Source organism: Tachypleus tridentatus, chromosome 7, assembly GCF_004210375.1.
Source record: "Tachypleus tridentatus isolate NWPU-2018 chromosome 7, ASM421037v1, whole genome shotgun sequence".
Taxonomy (NCBI): Eukaryota; Metazoa; Arthropoda; class Merostomata; order Xiphosura; family Limulidae; genus Tachypleus; species Tachypleus tridentatus.
Window position 1 is genome coordinate 135,705,931 of NC_134831.1, and position 19,310 is coordinate 135,725,240.

At 33.1% G+C, this 19,310-nt stretch overlaps 1 protein-coding gene across 1 annotated transcript; it reads right to left on the reverse strand.

Moving 5' to 3' along the window:
* Positions 1–5,267: 5,267 nt before the first annotated feature.
* Positions 5,268–14,827, reverse strand: LOC143256666 (cathepsin L-like peptidase). The gene is made up of 9 exons (XM_076514173.1): positions 14,687–14,827; positions 13,253–13,345; positions 12,087–12,236; positions 11,472–11,621; positions 11,010–11,133; positions 10,331–10,431; positions 9,584–9,744; positions 8,935–9,045; positions 5,268–5,590 (listed from the first exon to the last, which is right to left on the reverse strand). Exons 2-9 carry the CDS (start codon positions 13,343–13,345, stop codon positions 5,491–5,493), a joined length of 990 nt encoding a protein of 329 aa, XP_076370288.1. The 5' UTR covers positions 14,687–14,827; the 3' UTR covers positions 5,268–5,490.
* Positions 14,828–19,310: the final 4,483 nt, after the last annotated feature.

Here is a 19,310-nt window from a genome sequence, read left to right on the forward strand (position 1 = left end):
AAAAAATAAAACTAATGATAGAAAAATCTTGCTGAAATGTAGTTAAATGCTAAAGACAGTCGTGGTTAGTAGAATTTAGTGTGTTAAATGAAAGCAAATAATATGTACATAAGCTTTCAACATGGACGTTTTTTCCTTTTATTCTCTTGCCCTACTTGTATGATTAAGAATTTTCTCAAATTGTGTAATTAAGTTACATAAAGCATAATATATGTAACATAAAGACAAATATAATTCATAAAACATCTTCACATATGTTTCCTAAATAATGATTGGGAGGGGTGCCTTACTTTTTGTGTTTCTATCAAAAAAAAATATTGATTGAGTGTTGGCAGCTTAGGAATAGTCACTATGAATTGGCTAAAATCCAACTCTACCATTTTAAATATTATGTAATATGATAATACAGAGAATCTCCACTTTCACAGTAGTTCAAGGATATTGTAAATGCAAATATCAATTTTCTTTCATCTCTGATTTCTCCAGAATCAGCTTAAGTATTGTGGCTAAAAATCATCTACAGAAACAGTTTTTACAGTATAAAAACAATAATAACACTTAATTTTCAACTAGTTCTGTTATTTTCAGAATAGCTTTGGCATCGTAAATATTAGCATCTCTCTTCATCTGGTTTTATCTCCAAAATTAGCCAAATGTTGTAAGTACAAACGTATGCTTTCATCTGGTTACATTCTCTCTGGAATCATCATCTATCTGGTTCTGTTCTCTCCAAAGTCAGCTTACACATTGTTTATCTGTTTCAGTTTTCTTCAGAAACAGCTTACTACTACTGTCTGAACAGTCACAATACAATCCTATAATCAACACTGACATACCCCCATCTTTTATATTCATAAATTATAAAAACATTTATTAGAATTTATGTTTTTTAGACACATTCTGAATGGTTGATGTAAATATAGGTTTAGTAGAAACTGATGCAAACTGTTTTAAGTTATCTATATTTTTCTGTGGACACAAGCTAGAGAATGGTGGTAACTGAAAATTAACATTTACATAATAGAATTACATGGATATAAAACTTTGAACATACATGACAAATGGATCGAAAAACACAAAAAAATATATGTTGAATTTCAAGGAAGAAAACTAATTACTTTTAAACTAATATTTACAAAGGAGACAAGAGGCTATAGGATATGTGGCATTTTAAGTCCTTTGATCACCTGTATATCCCAGTTAAATATCTACACTTGTTACTACACATACTTCACATTTGAGGCTGTTTACTTGCATCCACATTAGAGGTAGGAAAGTCAATGTGAATATTTTGGAAGTTTGATTTTCTCTTATGTTTTCATGAATGATATAGTGAATATATTGAGGTTTAGTGATAACTTTTAAAAGTTGTAAGCATTCATTATATTCTATACCAGTGATTCCTAATCTTTTCACCATCAAGGATGCCCTTTTATTATTATGTTTTCTCCACAAACCCTATGTTTTAGAAAGATTCCTTCTACCAAACAAACTGTTTTTTTATTAACTAATGATTAAATAAAAGACGTCTATAACTGAATGTGCAATTAAAAAAATAGCAATATTAAAAACTTACTTTTAATCAAATGAATCACCTTCTTGTCAGGGGCTCAGGTTGTGAACCACTGTTGTATACCGTTATGTCACTGACACTGTTGAATGGCCTCGTGCGAGATAAGGATTCAAACATTGGCCCTATCTATATTAGAGATCTGAATTTACTGAAGATTCTGATATTTGAACAATGACACTGAAAACAACATTTCTACAATATCACTAAACAATGTTGTCACATAATACTAAAAATGGTATTTTTATGCAACAATACTTATGCCATTGTTTCCCACAATGACTCAGACTACAGTGTTTTCTGGAGCGATACACAAAACCTAAAGACCGATTTTTCTAAATCTGTACTCTTCCCTTAATACAAATGAATATAGCAATTTTTGCTTAATGAGAATGTTCTCTAGAGTAAATATAAGTACCAATTTTTGTATATGGATAAGAAAGCTAGGTCTTATATTATGATACATCGAACTCTCTCTAGAAAAGGAAAAACGTTTTAAAAAGCTTGTGGTATCAGATCCCATTCTGGATTTAAATAATGCACTACAGTTACGTACTACACATTACAGTGTTAGGTGTATGCATATTTTATATGATGGATAATTTATGTTTTTATGTTGTTGACAGCCTAAGCCGTGTAAAATAGTTGTTGTTTTGTATTTTATTTCATTCACAGGATTTTAATGATTGAATGATTATCAGCTGTAAAACTTGGATATAACAATGACTAAATATGTAGTATATCTATAACAATGACTAAATATGTAATATTGGATATAACAATGACTAAATATGTAATATTGGATATAACAATGACTAAATATGTAGTATTGGATATAACAATGACTAAATATGTAATATTGGATATAACAATGCTAAATATGTAGTATTGGATATAACAATGACTAAATATGTAGTATTGGATATAACTATGACTAAATATGTAGTATTGGATATAACAATGACTAAATATGTAGTATTGGATATAACTATGACTAAATATGTAGTATTGGATATAACAATGACTAAATATGTAATATTGGATATAACAATGACTAAATATGTAATATTGGATATAACTATGACTAAATATGTAGTATTGGATATAACTATGACTAAATATGTAGTATTGGATATAACTATGACTAGATATGTAGTATTGGATATAACTATGACTAGATATGTAGTATTGGATATAACAATGACTAGATATGTAATATTGGATATAACAATGACTAGATATCTAGTAAAGATTTTCCCTATTTTTGTATGGAGTGAGATATAACGTAATACAAAGTGCTTTCGTGCAAAAGTAGTTTTTTGTCACCCCATCTCTTACTGACCACTGAAAATAGACTTTCATTACTTATAAATACATTAAACAAAAAATGTATGCATCCAGACATCTCGAAATGTGAATTTTAAAATAATAAAACAAGTTTATGGCACGAGAATATTTGTAGATATAACAAGAACAATAGATGTATCATATGGAATTCACTTTCCAAGTTTTAATTTTTTTTTACAATTACAAACTTATATGGCACGTTTTTCTGAGATTGTGTCCATTGATTTTACTAAAGTTAAAAATTTCATTTTGTTCTTCATGCCCTTCAAATCAATCTGTATTCAAAAGATATCCAGTTTCCATGATATCTTACGAAACAATTCCACTCGAGTTAAACAATGCAGTTTCTTTCATGCCCTTGGAAACAATATCTGAATTTAAACTACACGCAGTTTGTCGAATCGTACGAACGATATAATCTCAGTATGGTTAAAAATATACTCAACTTAATTCGTACCAGCGCGCGCCTGTACGAACTTCGCACCTGCTTTGTTTGTTTGTTTTTGAATTTCGCGCAAAGCTACCCGAGGGCTATCTGCGCTAGCCGTCCCTAATTTAGCAGTGTAAGACTAGAAGGAATGCAGCTAGTCATCCCCACCCACCGCCAACTCTTGGGCTACTCTTTTATCAACGAATAGTGGGATTGACCGTAAAATTATAACGCCCCCACGGCTGAAAAAGCGAGCAGGTTTGGTGCGAACAGGATTCGAACCCACGACCCTCAGATTACGAGTCGCACGCCTTAACACGCTTGGCCGTGCCGGGCCTCCTGGTCAGGAAGTATCTAGATGGTAAGTCTAAAGGCTTAAAACGCCGAGTTTTGACACTCGTGATAGACACAGTGCAGATAACCATTGTTTAGTTTTGTATTTAACAACAAACGAATTTCAGCCGTGGGGGCGTTATAAGTTACGGTCAATCCCACTATTCGTTGATAAAAGAGTAGCTCAAGAGTTGGCGGTGGGTGGTGATGACTAGCTGCCGTCCTTCTAATCTTACACTGCTAAATTAGGGATGGCTAGCACAGATAGCCCTCGAGTGGCTTTGTGCGAAATTCAAAAAACAAACAATCCTGATCAAGAAAATCAAAACAAGAAACAGGTTATGATAAAAGTGATTTTACGAAAAAATGTTTGTTCAATCCAGTAATCACATTAGCAGTTGAGAAAGCTAATAAGATGTTAAATAATCAATTTAAGAGCAATTAACGAAGAAAATATTTCTTTAGTAAAATGTTTTTATTACATGTGTTTGGTCCTAAGTTAAGTATAATTACAGTTTTTGTTCTAAAATAAAATATTAAATGTTTTGCTCGAACTTAAATAAAATGTGTCTTGCTTGTAACTATTCCAAATAAAATTGAAAGTAACGGTAAGAATAGTGTAAACGACAAATATTTTGTAAAACGGAATAATATTTTCATAATTATTAAAAAAAACTTTAAAATTTGTTTGACTGTTCTTATATTTTACAGTGACATACTTTGAATATGTGGTGGCAGAGAATCTTCTTTGGTCTCAATGTTTGAGATCCGTGATATTTTAAACGTGATATGCCAAAGGCCGCCAGGGTTGTCCCTGTGTATAGGTGGGATAAAATGAATTTAGGAAGAAACATAGTGATATACACGCGCAATACGTGAACCCAGGATTTAAATACAATATATTGTTATATTTGTTATCCGGTAAGATGACGGTAAGCCTACGCACTTATAACACCAAAAGTTAGGGTTTGAATCCACACGGTAAATATCCACAAGTGGATTTGTTCCAAACCGACAAAAATTATTGTGTTTCTATCAAACTTTCAAATATAGTGTAAAAAACAACAACTTTAAATTGACAGGTTTTCAATTTAATATGCAAAAGGTTAGAAAGTAATTAGAAGTTAATTTCTGAACATATTCATGAAGAGTTTACTTTTGTCTTGATTTAAAGGAGACAAAAAGTTTTACTGTTTTACGTGAAAAATCTTTAGTGATATTCGATTGGTATAATTTAGTCTCAGAAGAACAACATTACACATAATCCTTCTTTTTTTATTAAAAAACTGGTTCTATTTATCAGCCATTGCATTGGTAAAGCATCAAATAGCTCTTCATTTTTCATTTTGTTATTTTTATAATTAAAATATTCTTTCTTTTTTTAGGTTTAGTTCACTTTTTCTTGTTTTGCTCTTAACGTGCTTTTATATTAGGAAATACAATAGTTTGCAAATAAATATAAAATATATAAACCTTCATTCCGATTTCTCACGCCCACTTTACAGCACAATTGTAACAACAGCACGGACTGACCATTGTGTAGCCTTGTGATTAACAACATAAAAACAAAACAAGCAAAACGCAAACTTTGAATGTTTTTAAAGTGTTTTATTAACGATTAAGGCCATTCTTCTTGTAATAAGAAAATCCCGATATTTTGCATTTTGTATTCGAATTTATACATCAGTATAATTATTTAGTAATACAACACTGTTTTGTTACACAAACGTTTTATTTTGATTCAATGTATTGTTAATGTGATTTAAAGTTTTTTAATGGTTTCCAGTAAGATTTAAAATTTCATAACGGTTTAAACAGTAGGATAGCTAGCCTGGGTGGCGATACCACACTGATTGTTCTTGTTTCTGGTCATCTTGATGTATCCTTTATCACCCCAGCTTTTGCCCCAGCTGTGAAAAAAAGATATAACTTAATTATAAAATTCTACATTATATTGTTTCATTAAGTTGAAAAAGTAAGTTAATAGATACTTTTACATAGCAGTAAAATTATCTTTTCATTTCATTTTTTTTACCGATACTAATTCTAATAATGTAGACTTTTTAGTGTATCATAAACAATCTAGATAATTATTAAGTTGTGCATTGGATAAATTTAACTTTATTAGTTATTGCTCAAACTATTTTTGACTATAATCGTTTATCAGTTCTTCTCATAATTGCACTATTTTTAAAAGTCGTAGTTCTACATTTAAAATGGATGTTGTTGGAAAAGGACATCAAACACAGAACAGTTGTTAGAAAACGATGCCAAATAATGAACAATTGTTGGAAAACGATATCAAGTACAGAACATTGTTTTAAGTTTTAAAATATCAGCAGAAGCACGTTAAGTATACTTCTTGCAATTAATTCGAGATAAATTGTTATTTTCATTTTTTTTACATTTTTATCAGAACATTTTTTATTTTTAACTTAGAAAAATTCTAAAAAATAATATAAATATAAGGGTAATAGGCACCTAAGAACATCTAGTGTATATTAGATAAAACGTTAAACTAGGAAATATAAAATGAAAGTTTGCAGTCATAAATATTATAGGAAACAATTGTGAGGGATTCTTAATGTGTTGGCTCGTTGGATATAGAACAAGGAAAACCACGTCATTGTAAAATATAAACTTTCTGAACACTTTGGTAACAAAAGTGCTTAAAGAATGGAGAAATAATAAACGTAATAAATCGAAATTAAATCTAGCTCTTTAGGCGAAGAACGTGTTTTAGTCCAGTACTATTTCTTACAGTTATCAGTGCTTCCACGGGCCAGGCGCCAAAGATTTTTCAGAATCTAATTGTTCAAGTCTTTTCGGATCGTTTGTTTATTTACTAATACTTGTACCAAAACCTAACTAGACAAAAAGCAGGCGATATCCGAACCCTTTGTGAAAACCGGATGCATAGCTGACCACAAAACAAATATCGACATGGTATCAACATTCAGTAAGTGTGCTGATCTTGTATTGATATAGCGACATAGTGTCAACATTCAGTAAGTGTGCTGATCTTGTATTGATCAGTAAGTAACTTTATTTTAATTAAAGTTTTAATACCCATACCGGCAGTCTTGAGAATACATTTTTTACTTCAAGTTGGTTTTTCGTCACCACGAGCCACAAAGCAAATTAAAGGAACGAAGAAAGAAATAGGAAAATATTTATTACACTATTGCATCGGAGAGTGAAGACGATGGGATGACTAGCGGTTCTTCTGAGAATCTCATGGATTTCGTGTCACCGAATAAAGAACATAGATCATCCAAGAACAGAAGTGTGAAAGCAAGACTTTCAAGGAATCGTTGTAGTACTCTACCAAGGCGCGGAAACTGTCTATTCAATTCGTCAATTATTTGGTATCGAATCCACGTGACATCGAACGTTCCAAATGAAGAAGCTCAATGAAAGGCATCAAGTTTCAGTGCTCATGACAAGAACAATCAATTGTTTGCGTTCTGCATGACGGAGGATTCTAGTCACCATGTTACTTCTAGATGATCTCATGAACGTGATTGGAAGTGACATTTGTAAAACACCATGTTACTTCTAGATGATCTCATGAACGTGGTTGGAAGTGACATTTGTAAAACACCATGTTACTTCTAGATGATCTCATGAACGTGGTTGGAAGTGACATTTGTAAAAAATCTTATGATACAAAACTGTTCTCATCTGCCAATGATGTATAACAAACTCTGTCACAGAAATGTATTCAGAGAAAAGTATGTTATACTTGCACTGCTATGTTAGTTAATGACATTCAAAGAACTGAAAGAGAGACTGAACATTGGAGTACAAGCTTTTGAAACAGTTAGATGGCATTTTCATCAAGTGAAGTCTAGGTTTTAACTAGAATCTACAGCACAACCTGTCTAGCATTACTGTAAGCAAGCTGCATCGAAAGCAATAGAATACCATTGATCAAGGTAATGAGAATTATCCCACTGACACCAAAATCAAAGTCGTCTACTTTGAAAACAAAGAACAGGAACAAAACCAAATTATATTTTATCTTAAACAAGAGACCAAGAGAATAATTCAGCAACACAACACCACATGAACATCTTCTAAGCTTACTAATGAGTACTACGGGAGTCAATAAGTTACAATAGCTCCACAAAATGTGCGAATTTATTCATAAACTTTTGTATGGGATTTTAATTGAACCTAAAAACATTAAAAATAGAGTTTTAGTTTATTTCGGAATGATGTAATATATTAAAATCTGCAATACAATCCAAATTATGGGTGCCTGTCCCGTGGTGCACTGGTAAAAATTACGTTATTGCTAAATGTCTGCTTTCTAGACCCTTTCTTGATAAAAGTGGTTAAAAAATGGGGAAATATTAAAGATAATAAGTCGAAATTAAATCCATCTCTTTAAACAAATAGGTTCGTTTCCTGGCCTGGCATGGCCTAGCGCGTTAAGACGTGCGCTTCGTAATCTGAGGGTCGCGGGTTCGCGCCCGAGTCGCGCCAAACATGCTCGCCCTCCCAGCCGTGGGGGCGTTATAATGTGACGGTTAATCCCACTATTCGTTGGTAAAAGAATAGCCCACGAGTTGGCGGTGGGTGGTGATGACTAGCTGCCTTCCCTCTAGTCTTACGCTGCTAAATTAGGGACGGCTAGCACAGATAGCCCTCGACTAGCTTTGTGCGAAATTCCAAAAACCAAAACAGGTTCGTTTCCCCTCGGTGTACTTAGCAGATAGTCCAAAGTGGCTTTGCTATAAGAAAAACACACACACGCTTAAACAAAATAATGTGTTTTAATCGCGTACTATTTCTAATATTTATGTAAGCATTGTATTCGTGTAGGAAGGTATTAACATGACATTTCCACAAGCACTGTATTCGTGTAGGATATATCAACGTGACGTTTTCATAACCACTGTACACGTGTAGGAAGATGTTAACATGACAATTATAAAAACTACGAAACTACTGAGACGTCTGACCAGTACGCTCCCGAAAATGCTGAGAAGAGAAATGTTGAATGTTCAATTAAAGTAAATAACAGATTTGTTGTTATAATGTACTATATCACTTGTATTAAAATATTTTATACATGACTATGCACTACATAAATGAAGTAATAACTTCATTATGTTAAACATCAAGTGCAACACTTAGTTTTAGTCTATTGAGTATTCAAAATTATTCGTTTAATTCTATTTATAATTCGCTACTTTAGTCTCTAGTTTTTAAATAAGTGATTACACAGATAATAATATAAACTTACCTGTTTTTTACCAGCCAATAGTCTTTGCCGTTATCTGTACCGTAACCAACAGCTAACACTCCGTGGTCCAGTAACGAACTACTGCAAGATGGCTCGTTATAGATTCCGCCGCTGGGAGAGAAACCTCAGTTATAATATGTATATATAATAGAAACGAGCGAATAATGGCTTTTATATTAAAATCGAAATATTTACTAATTAGTGCGATTGGATGTTCAATTTATGTATATTTTACCTCCGATTTTTTATTTTTGTAATTAAATATAGTTATTGAAATATACATGCGATTAACAAAACGTTACAAACTGCTATCTCATTCACTTTTTAGGTTCATTTAGATTTCAAAATTAAAATTATAAGGATGTAATAGGCGTTTGATTTAAGTTAAATTTTGTATTATATAATGCTATAAGCTGAATTAGACACAAAAACAGTCTTGACATAGCAGTAGGACTGAATGAAAATTTATGTTCAGTTTCAAAGTAATCTTGTGATGTCTCAGTGGTTTTGTTTTTTATTACAAGTGAAGTCTTTGAACAATGATTAAATGATCCGAAACACGTCTACACAAAATGTGTTTCAGAATATGGAAGTAGAACTGATATTTTATAAAAGTAAAATTACTTATGCGCAGCATGTTGTCACTTACGAATACAGTTGGAAACTTATGTGTCCCGCATCGATGGCCACAGAGATAGGACCTACAGTAGCCACAGCATTCTTCAGGGATTGCTCATCACCCGAAGGAATATCCTTATATCCAGTGATGGTAGCTCCTATACAGTCAGGCTTGAACTTACACTTTTCATCCTGAAAAATTGTATTTAAGTCTTATACATAAGCGTTAGAGTATTTAGGGTGTTAATTCAATTTTTGTCTAATAAATCACTCGTTTTTTATATATAAATAACGATACAGAAAGATATATATTTTTGCATCAATTATGAATAAACAGTTATATCTGAAATAAAATATATTCTATTACAAAAAATTAAATATTTTTAACAAGGATGTGACGAAATCATTAGAGATGATCCACTCTTATCCATGAAGTTCGAGCCTTCACAATTCATTAAATATGGCGTTTTGAAAGTAAATTTTTACAATAATAATTTACCTCTGTTCTAGACACTAGTAATCGACTCAATGTCGGTATTTAAACACAGATTAGTAAGTATTTGTGATAACAAACAACGATATTTTAGAGATCAGGTTTTGGTCCAGAATTTTAACTGCCAAAGATGGCTGACGAAATAGTTATTGTAAAATCAAATCAACTTTTTCTAAATAGATACAGCAAATTGTGTTTTTTGTATGACTAAACGAAATCCTTAGTAAGACTGGAACCATGATTGATCTTAAAAGATCGTAAGAACAATATTTTATATAAACTTACAATTGCCTTATACTTGTAACAGTCTTCTCTGTCGATTCCTTTGTTGTCGATGATGTACTGAAATCCATAATCCATCAAGCCTCCATTACATCCCATATTACCTATGTTATGATTAAATTAGCTGGATTAATATCTTCATATTTCATTACTTGCTCTCTCTACTTATAGAAAATAACTGCATTGAATACATACGACCTTTCAGCACATTTCACTTCATTATTATTTATTCTCTCACGTCTATCGAGCTATAGCAATTCATCCTTTAATAAAATAGACCTTAAGTAATGATTTTAATTATCCACGTACGACTTACAGACTTCTTTTAAGATAATTTCATCAAATATATTTCTAACATTACATTAATTATTTAAGATAGTTATTTTCTTCCTCGGTGGAACACTGTAGTCCGATGACTATACCATGAAGTTTCAAGTTTTCCAGCACTGGTACCAGTTATGGAAACAAATATAGGTTGAAGAAATGAGAAGGAAGCAAAAGGCAGATTATTGTATCAAGGTTAAGTTACCCATGTCTTTTCCTGAATCAGCTGTAGATGAAAGGCTGTCATTTGTGACATTTTATTATAACTTTTTGTTTTCTCTTTACACTGTTATTGAATCTTTTGATTCAAATATTGAAGATATATGGAATATATAGAATGATTTTTGAAACTCTATACCTTCTTTGCCAGAGCAATCCACCAGGTTTTGTTCACTCAAGGACACAAGTTTTCCTGTCTTCAAGGCGTGTTGTCCTTCAACTGATCCAGTAGTGGAGAAAGCCCAGCAGGACCCACATTGTTTCTGATATAAAAATATTCATACAAACCCATCTGTCTATAGAACAATGTAAAAGAAAACCTTCTTTGTAATTACTGAATATATTTTTTTTTATTTTATAGTTTCGTTATGAATAATTGTAATTTCTAACAACAAAAATTTACTGCTAATAATTTTGTTATTAATCCTTAAGAAATAGTGATTATTAAATATATTATCCAAATATCTTCATCTTAGAAACTTTAAAGTATCCATCTAGGTAAAGTAGAAATATAAAAGGCAATATGGCTGAATCAACTGAAGTTAATAGGGTGTTCGCACGGTAAAAGTAAAAAAAACACTTTGGAATACACTTTAGTTACCTGGTCCTTAACTCCAGTCACCACATTTTTGTCTCTCCAGTCAACTTTATCAGGAATCATGACGTTTCGGGGAGGAATGAAGACATTCTTGAACGTGGTTTGGTTGGACCTCCTGTATCCGTTCATCTGTTTCACAAACTCCTCGCTAGTCTTAAATAGTGCGAAGTGAAAATAAGTAAACATGAAAACAAGCTGCCCAATGAATCTACATCTTACATTATTGTTTTGAATTTCATTTGAAAGAATGAGCTGCTCTTACACAGAAAGTAATTAAAATAACGTATATCATAGTTACATACTGCAATGTAAGAAAATAAAAGTAGAATATTATGCTTTAATGTCTTTAAACTAGAACACTGATACATTGACTTTAGAGTAGAGACATCTTTAAATCCTTCAATGCTGGTGGGAAAACATTTTATGTATGATGTTAAGGTTTTTAAAACAACATTTTTTTGACTGTTTTGATTTGGTTATCCTCGCTTAGCGCTAAGATAAAGAGCTTGACAATAATCACGACGGCACTTAACTTATATCTTTCTCTTCGCGTCTTCTCTCATAAATTTTACGTTAGTCATAATCTTTTAACTATAACTTTAGTGTGACTAGTCTTACCAGATCAGCGTAAGCGTTCAGTCCCAGTCTGTAAGTGTGCATTTCCAGATCAGCTTCAAGGTTGTGTTGTACAATATGAGCCACGTTCTGTTCGAAGATGAGACGTCGTACGCTCTCTTCTTTTTCATTGTAGTTCTTGTTGAAAACAGTCTAAAACAGAAAGTGATTTGTTATTAGCGATTCCAGTATCTATACCGGTAAATATAAAATGTCAGACATTAATTCCTACTGTGAGACAGCGGTAAGTGGACATAGTAGGTAGTCCAGTGTTCAAACTAACTAGAAGATTAAAATAATAGAATATTAAGCTGACCTTTCAACTCGATGTAATTCGATTAATATGATATGCCGATGATACTGATATTAGAATTTATCAAAACAATCTAATAGCCTACTAAATTGTTTGTATTTATTAAGTAACGGACTTTTTGACAACTCCAACCACCTCACTCGTCGTAGTTCAGGATACTATATTCACTTGAATGTGAAAAGCGTAGACATTAATTAATGACTTTCATTAATTTTGTGCGAAACTAAAATAGCTGTTTATTTTCAATTTTCGAAATAAGAGATGAGTAAAGAAACCCCTACTCTTGAGTAGGTATGTGTTCGGTTTTGTTTGAATTTCGCGCAAAGTTACACGAGGGCTATTTGCGCTAAATGTCCGTAATTTAACAGTGTAAGACTAAAGAGAAGGCAGCTAGTCATCACTCCCTACCGCCAAATCTTGGGCTACTCTTTTACCAACGAATAGCGTGATTGACCGTCACATTATAACGCCCTCACGGCTGAAATGTCGAGCATGTTTGGTGCGACGGGGATTCGAATCTGCGACCCTCGGATTACGAGTCGAGTACCTTATCCATCTGGTCATGCCGGGCCTGTATGTGTTCGTATTATGTACGAATACTACTGACAGTTAGGTAGGCACATGTGAAATTCTGTGTCTGTTTATTTCGTGTGTAACTTCATCATAACACCTGATTGTATTTATTAAACTTTGTTTATTTCAAAATCGATTCTGTTAAAAAAAGAAAAAGAAACGTGCAAAGTTAATGGAATCTTCATTCAGTTGATATGCAGATAGGTAATGTTAATAATATATATTTTCATTTTAATCTGTGAAATAAATGAACCAAATCTTATCATTAAAATTTTCACTATACCTTAAAGTTCTTCCAGTGTTGTTCCAAATTCTTATGATAGGGAACAGCTGGAGCAACTGTTACAAAGACGGCGAGAACTACGAAACGAAGCATCTAGAAATTCAACAAAACATTAGTTGGAAATTAAAGGTGTAAACAAAAACTTTAAAATACACCTCTAAAAAAGTAGATTTTAGGAAAAGTATGAAGACCACGTTCCATAACATTACTGGGTTTCATATTCCTTTCGGTTGTGTTTCATTTATTAATATTCGTAGATTTTTCATTAATTACTTGTCTATTAAACTGTTCTTCCCTGTTTCTAAGTTTCTAGTAAGTTTTTTATTGTAGTGTTTCATGTGAGTGAATTCGTTCGCTGTAACCTCTTCTCGTCACAAAAGGGTAATTCTAAGAACCTATATAGGATCATGGGTGTGATAAAGTAGCGATGGCTTCTCATATGAGTGAAATCGATCGTCGTAACCGCCTCTCGTCACAGAAAGGTAATTCTGTGTGGTTTCTTAGAACAAAGCCACATTGGGCTATCTGCTGAGCCCCCACCGAGGGGAATCGAACCCCTACTTTTAGCGTTGTAAATCCTGGAGACATACCGCTGTACTAACGGGGGGCAAAGGTAATTCTAACAACCTAAATTTGATCATGGGTGGAATGAAGTAGTGATATACAACGGATTTTACAACAGAATGTCTAACACTGAAAGCTTGTTTCTGTTACAGAAGAAATATTATAGCACTCAAGAATAATTAAAAATTTCGAAACATAATAATCCCTGGAATTCGTTAACTTTCCTGGCTCGTGGTTTGTGCCTTCTACGTTATTTCTCTTTATGAATTGTAAAATATCATAATCAAGAGAGATTTCTAGCATATTTAAAATAGAGTGAAATACACTTTCTCAACAAAGCTATTTTTTCTCCATAATAATAAAAATGTAAAGTAGTCACTTACTTATCAAAGCAACACTTGCACTTATGTTAGAGCTTCGTAAGAAAGTGTCATTTAAAAATATTACACAAATATATTACCTTTTTGCGAATTCTCTTTATGGTTTGTTTGATGGTTTTGACTTTTGCATAAAGCTACACGAGGGTTATCTGCGCTAATTTAGCAGTGTAAGACTGAAGAGAAGGAAGCTAGTCATTACCACCCACCGCCAACTCTTTGGCTACTCTTTTACCAACGAACAGTGGGATTGACTGTCACCTTATAACGTCCCCACGGCTGAAAGGGTATGTTCGGCGTGAGGAGGATTCTATCTCTCAGATTACGAGTCGAACCCTAATCACGTGGCCATACCGGACCTCTCTTTATGAAGTGGTTGTATATACCTTAACATTTACTGTTTAAAGCTGTTAAAGAAGGTACGAAAATTGTCACAAAGAAATAAAAGAAGGAATTTCTCATTTCGACCTATCTATTAAAAAACATCACTTACCTTGCTGTAACAAAGCTGATAAAAGCAAAGTTACGTATAACAATGAGTTATTAGCTTTTATACCTTGAAATTTAACCACTTTTTATCAATTAGTTGTCACGTGAAGATGAAGAAACAAAGAATTGTGTTCTGGTCTGACCTATGTTATCATTAGGTAAGGTCACATGGCGTAACAGATTCACGATGAAAGGCGGTTTTGTTATCAAGAAAACGAAATCGTTCTGTTGATTGCTATTCACAAAAAATGCCTTGACAAAATTTACCATGCACCCCTTTCAAGTGAATTTTTCTCTTTCAGGTTGACTCGACCTCGTGAGTTATTTTATCAATGATTTTGTCCTGATACTACGACAATGGTACCTGAACAGAAACTACTTAAACCTAGCCTAATGACACATAGTAACTGATATTCGTATCTCCGCTTTATTTAATACTAGTGTTTTGTTATAAAACAGCGAGCACTTGAGACATGATCAATTGTTTTTTAAAGAACGTAAATTTAAAAACTGCACCGATTTCGTTTGAAATAACTAGCTCAAATAACGCCAAAAGTGTTATGCAAAGTCGCTTTAGTGTTTCGTTATGTACAACACAACAATAAGTAAATTACACACAACAGTCGTTTTATACGTAGCCAGATAGTATAATGTAACATGTTAGGAGTCGACTATCGTCAATGTAAAGGAGGACTGGAAAATTCAGCGAACAAAATAATCAGTAAACAAATCATGTCTTATTGAAATACATAAACAAAAACGGAGTTTTTACATCAATATCAGTCAACAGAAACAAAATGGTTGACATTTATAATCCGTCTAGAGAGGGTGCTACCTAAAGAAGGTGCCATATGGAAAGGATACTGTTGTGTACAATAAATAGGTTTACATATTCGTATATGATCATAAAAATAATTTTAGCATGTCTGCTCACTGCACCTATAAGAAAATTTCGTGTACCTTATTATTCCGTTTTAACATGTTGAATATTTTCGTATTGTCATTTCTGAAAACAAATGGAATGTACTATTGAAAAAAGAAAGAATAAAAGAAACCGTAGTTCATTATTATTTATCCTAGTGCTAAATCCACAATTTTGAGCATTCAAACTTTTATCAGACACATCAAAATATTTAATACGGAAGCTAAATATAAACAAAGAACAGACAAACGTGAACTTAATAAGGAAAACGATATGGTTTTATGAACATGACATGAAATGAATATGGACTGTTTAAGAAGCATTTTCATGTATATATAGCTTATTTTGATTTTTATTACATCTTCCATAACAGTTTCTAAAAGTGGGAGCCCCTGGTGGCTAAAAGAATGGGCTGAAAATAGAGATGTTGAGTTAATTTTAATTATATATATATATATATATACAAGCCGATAAAAATTATGTTGAATTTATGAAATGATACAGCGCGTTTGAAGATGTCATTGTTTTTACTACGACATTGGTTTTAATCACCATGCTAAAGTTTTGAGGGAACATTTAAAATCACGTTTGAAAACAAAGAAGGAAACGAGGCTTAGAGACACTGTAGACATTAGTTACTCAAACTACAAATCATTATTTTCACAGCACCAAATGTAATTATAAGTAACAGCACGGAATCAAAATAAGTATTTACAGTTTGAGTAAATAATATCTGCAGTGCCTTTCATCTTGTTTCCTTATTTTTTACGATCCTCATTTCTAAGTTTTAAATTCTATTTTTTTATTTATCTTCTATCCAAGATCGAATTATGTTACAATATGAGAATAGTTATTTCAGGTTTTGAAATACATTTGTTGATTGCTTCAGTATTTTCATAGCTGTTTTATATTTTACAGATTGTTTTTAATAGGTATTGTTACGAACACGACTACTATCTATGTTGTGATACTATTTTCATGAATCGTATATGTTTCACACGTTGTTTTTAATAGGCATTGTTAGGAACAGTGTAATACGTCATTGTCTGTCGTAATAAACAGAGGGAATAAAACAGGACAGCATAACCTAGCTTTCACTGCCTGCACTTAATAAAATGTAAAATTTGGTAATTAAGAGGAGATTTAAAATTATCTTAATAAGATGATAAAACTATTTTTATCTCGTTTTTCTTTGTCAATTATTCCTTTCACGAACTTCTTATCCGATTTCTTGATAATTTTCGCGCTTAACCTCGGTTCGGTTACTTTAGTGAGTAATCGACAAAAAAAAACTTCTTTGAACTTTACAAATTACTGTTTTAAAGTTTACTATAATATATATATTTATACAAGGTAAAAATTCGGAAAGTTATGCTCCAACCTTTCGGGCCCAGCATGCCAGGTGGTTAAGGCACTCGACTCGTAATCTGAGGGTTGCAGGTTCGAATCCCCGTCACACCAAACGTGCTCGCCCTCGAGTAGCTTTGCGCGAAATTCTAAACAAACGAAAACCAAACTTTTCGAAGTAGACAAAATCATTTTGTGTAACATAAATTGAATAGTACCGTAATAATCATAATAATGACGTAAAAGAAACTGTGGATATTGAAGTAAATCATTAAAGGTTGTTGATATCTGGTTGACAGTTATCCAAAGCTATATAATTACCAAGTTAATACAAAAAATATCTACGTTTAATTTCCTTTAAGATCATCATCATTTTTGTGTTGATAATTCGTCCAGTTGATTGGTTATAATGATTAGTTAAGCTCACAGTAATGGATATTCTTCTGATAAGTTCAGTTTCAAATTTTCGAATACCAACCATCTTCGGCTCGGGTTAGGGCGCTTGACTCGTAATCTGAGGACCGCGGGTTCAAATTCCTGTCCCATAAAACATGCTCGCCCTTTCAGCCGTTGGGGCGTTATATCGTTCAGTCAATACCACTATTCGTTGATAAAAAAGTATTCCAAGAGTTGGTAGTGATGACTAGCTGCCTTCCCTCTAGTATTTCACTGCTAAATTAGGATCGGCTAGCGCAGATAGCTCTTGTGTAGCTTTTCGCGAAATAGAAAAAAACAACAACAACAAAAAACAAAACAAAAAACCAATCAAGCATCTTTGGACTACTCACAATCATTAGGGTGACTAAAGGGATGCTCGTCTCGCAAGTTGCGGGTTTGGAACTTTGCACCGTTGGGGCGTTATAATATAAAGGTAAATCTGCCTATTTATTGATGGAATTTACCCCACAGTTGGAGGCGGGTGCTGCCGACCAGTTGCCTTCCCTGTGGTTGACAGTTCAAGGTTATCGAGGACAGCACACAGCCTTACTACTTATGCTATAAATAAAATCAACAAACCATTTCATCAAAACTAATATTAACAAATTTATAACGTAAGTTCTAAAGAATGGATTTATGAACTCGACCAAAAGTGAAGTCTTTAGGGCACGAAAAGAGACGGTTGGCGACCGAAATAAAAGTATAATAACTAAAAGAGAGGTCCCCCGTTGGTACAGCGGTAAGTCTAAGGATCTACAACGCTAAAATCAGAGGTTCGATTCTCCTCGGTGGACTCAGCAGATAGCCCTATGTGGCTTTGCAATAAGAATTGGTTTGGTTTGTTTTGAATTTCGCGCCAAATTACACGAAGACTATCTGCGCTAGCCGTCTCTAATTTTGCAGTGTAAGACAGGAAGGCAGCTAGTCATCACCATCCACCGCCAACTCTTGGGCTACTCTTTTACCAACGAATAATTGGATTAACCGTCACATTATAACGCCCTCACGACTTAAAGAGCGAGCATGTTTTAGTGGGACGGGTATTCAAACCCAAGGCCCTCAGATTACGAGGTGAGCGCCCTAACCACCTAGCCAGTAAAGTTGAATTAATCTTAAAAACGAAGATGAAACTTCATTAGGTAACTTGTTTTCTCGCAGTTTATTATAATATGGTTATCAAGGTTAAAATAGTTTATTTTATTACAAAATAGCCCAACAAACTGTTCCTATCTTTATTATATGACTAACGGTATTGTAGCTAACATATAATAATAATAATAATCCAAAGTTCCCTAAGTGTTTTTGTTGTAAAAATACAAGTTATACCATAAGTTCAGATAAAGTGAAATCTTTTGGTATAAGTGATATTTTTAGATTATGTTGCCACTTAAGTACCCACAGATACTAGCAAACCATTGCGTTATCGTTGTTCTTCAAACCTTTGAAACCTTTGTACTTTTCTCTGCCGATATCTTACCGACGGCTTCTACAAGCAGAACATTTTTCCTTCGTTACTAAAGCATACCTCCCTACCCATCCCACAAAAAAACAACCAACAAGACACGGATTGATTAGGTGGTTAAGGGCGCTCGACTCGTAATCTGAGGATCCAGTGCTACTAAGAAAACAATTTTAAACCAAAGATATGGGAGTTAAGATAACGTCACCGAACATACTCGTTCTTTCAGTCGTGTGATGTTATAATGTGACGGTCAATCCCATTATTCGTTGCTAAATAAAGTAATTTAAGAGTTGGCGGTGGGTGGTATTGACCAGCTGCCTTTTTTTAGTCTTCACTGCTACATTAAGGACGACTAGTACAGATATTACTCGTGTAGTTTTGCGCGAAATTCAAAATAAACGAAACTGAAATAAATGTTTAAAATGGAAAAAATTAGTAAATATGAACGGTTAAAATGCT

Coding starts and splice junctions, on each gene's coding strand:
- LOC143256666 (XM_076514173.1), bottom strand. CDS start 13,345: ATGCTTCGTTTCGTAGTTCTCGCCGTCTTTGTAACAGTTGCTCCAGCT. Junction 11,134..11,471: donor TGACTGGAGTTAAGGACCAG/GTAACTAAAGTG, acceptor TTTTTATATCAG/AAACAATGTGGGTCCTGCTG. Junction 9,046..9,583: donor ATAAGTTTCCAACTGTATTC/GTAAGTGACAAC, acceptor TTTCTCTCCCAG/CGGCGGAATCTATAACGAGC.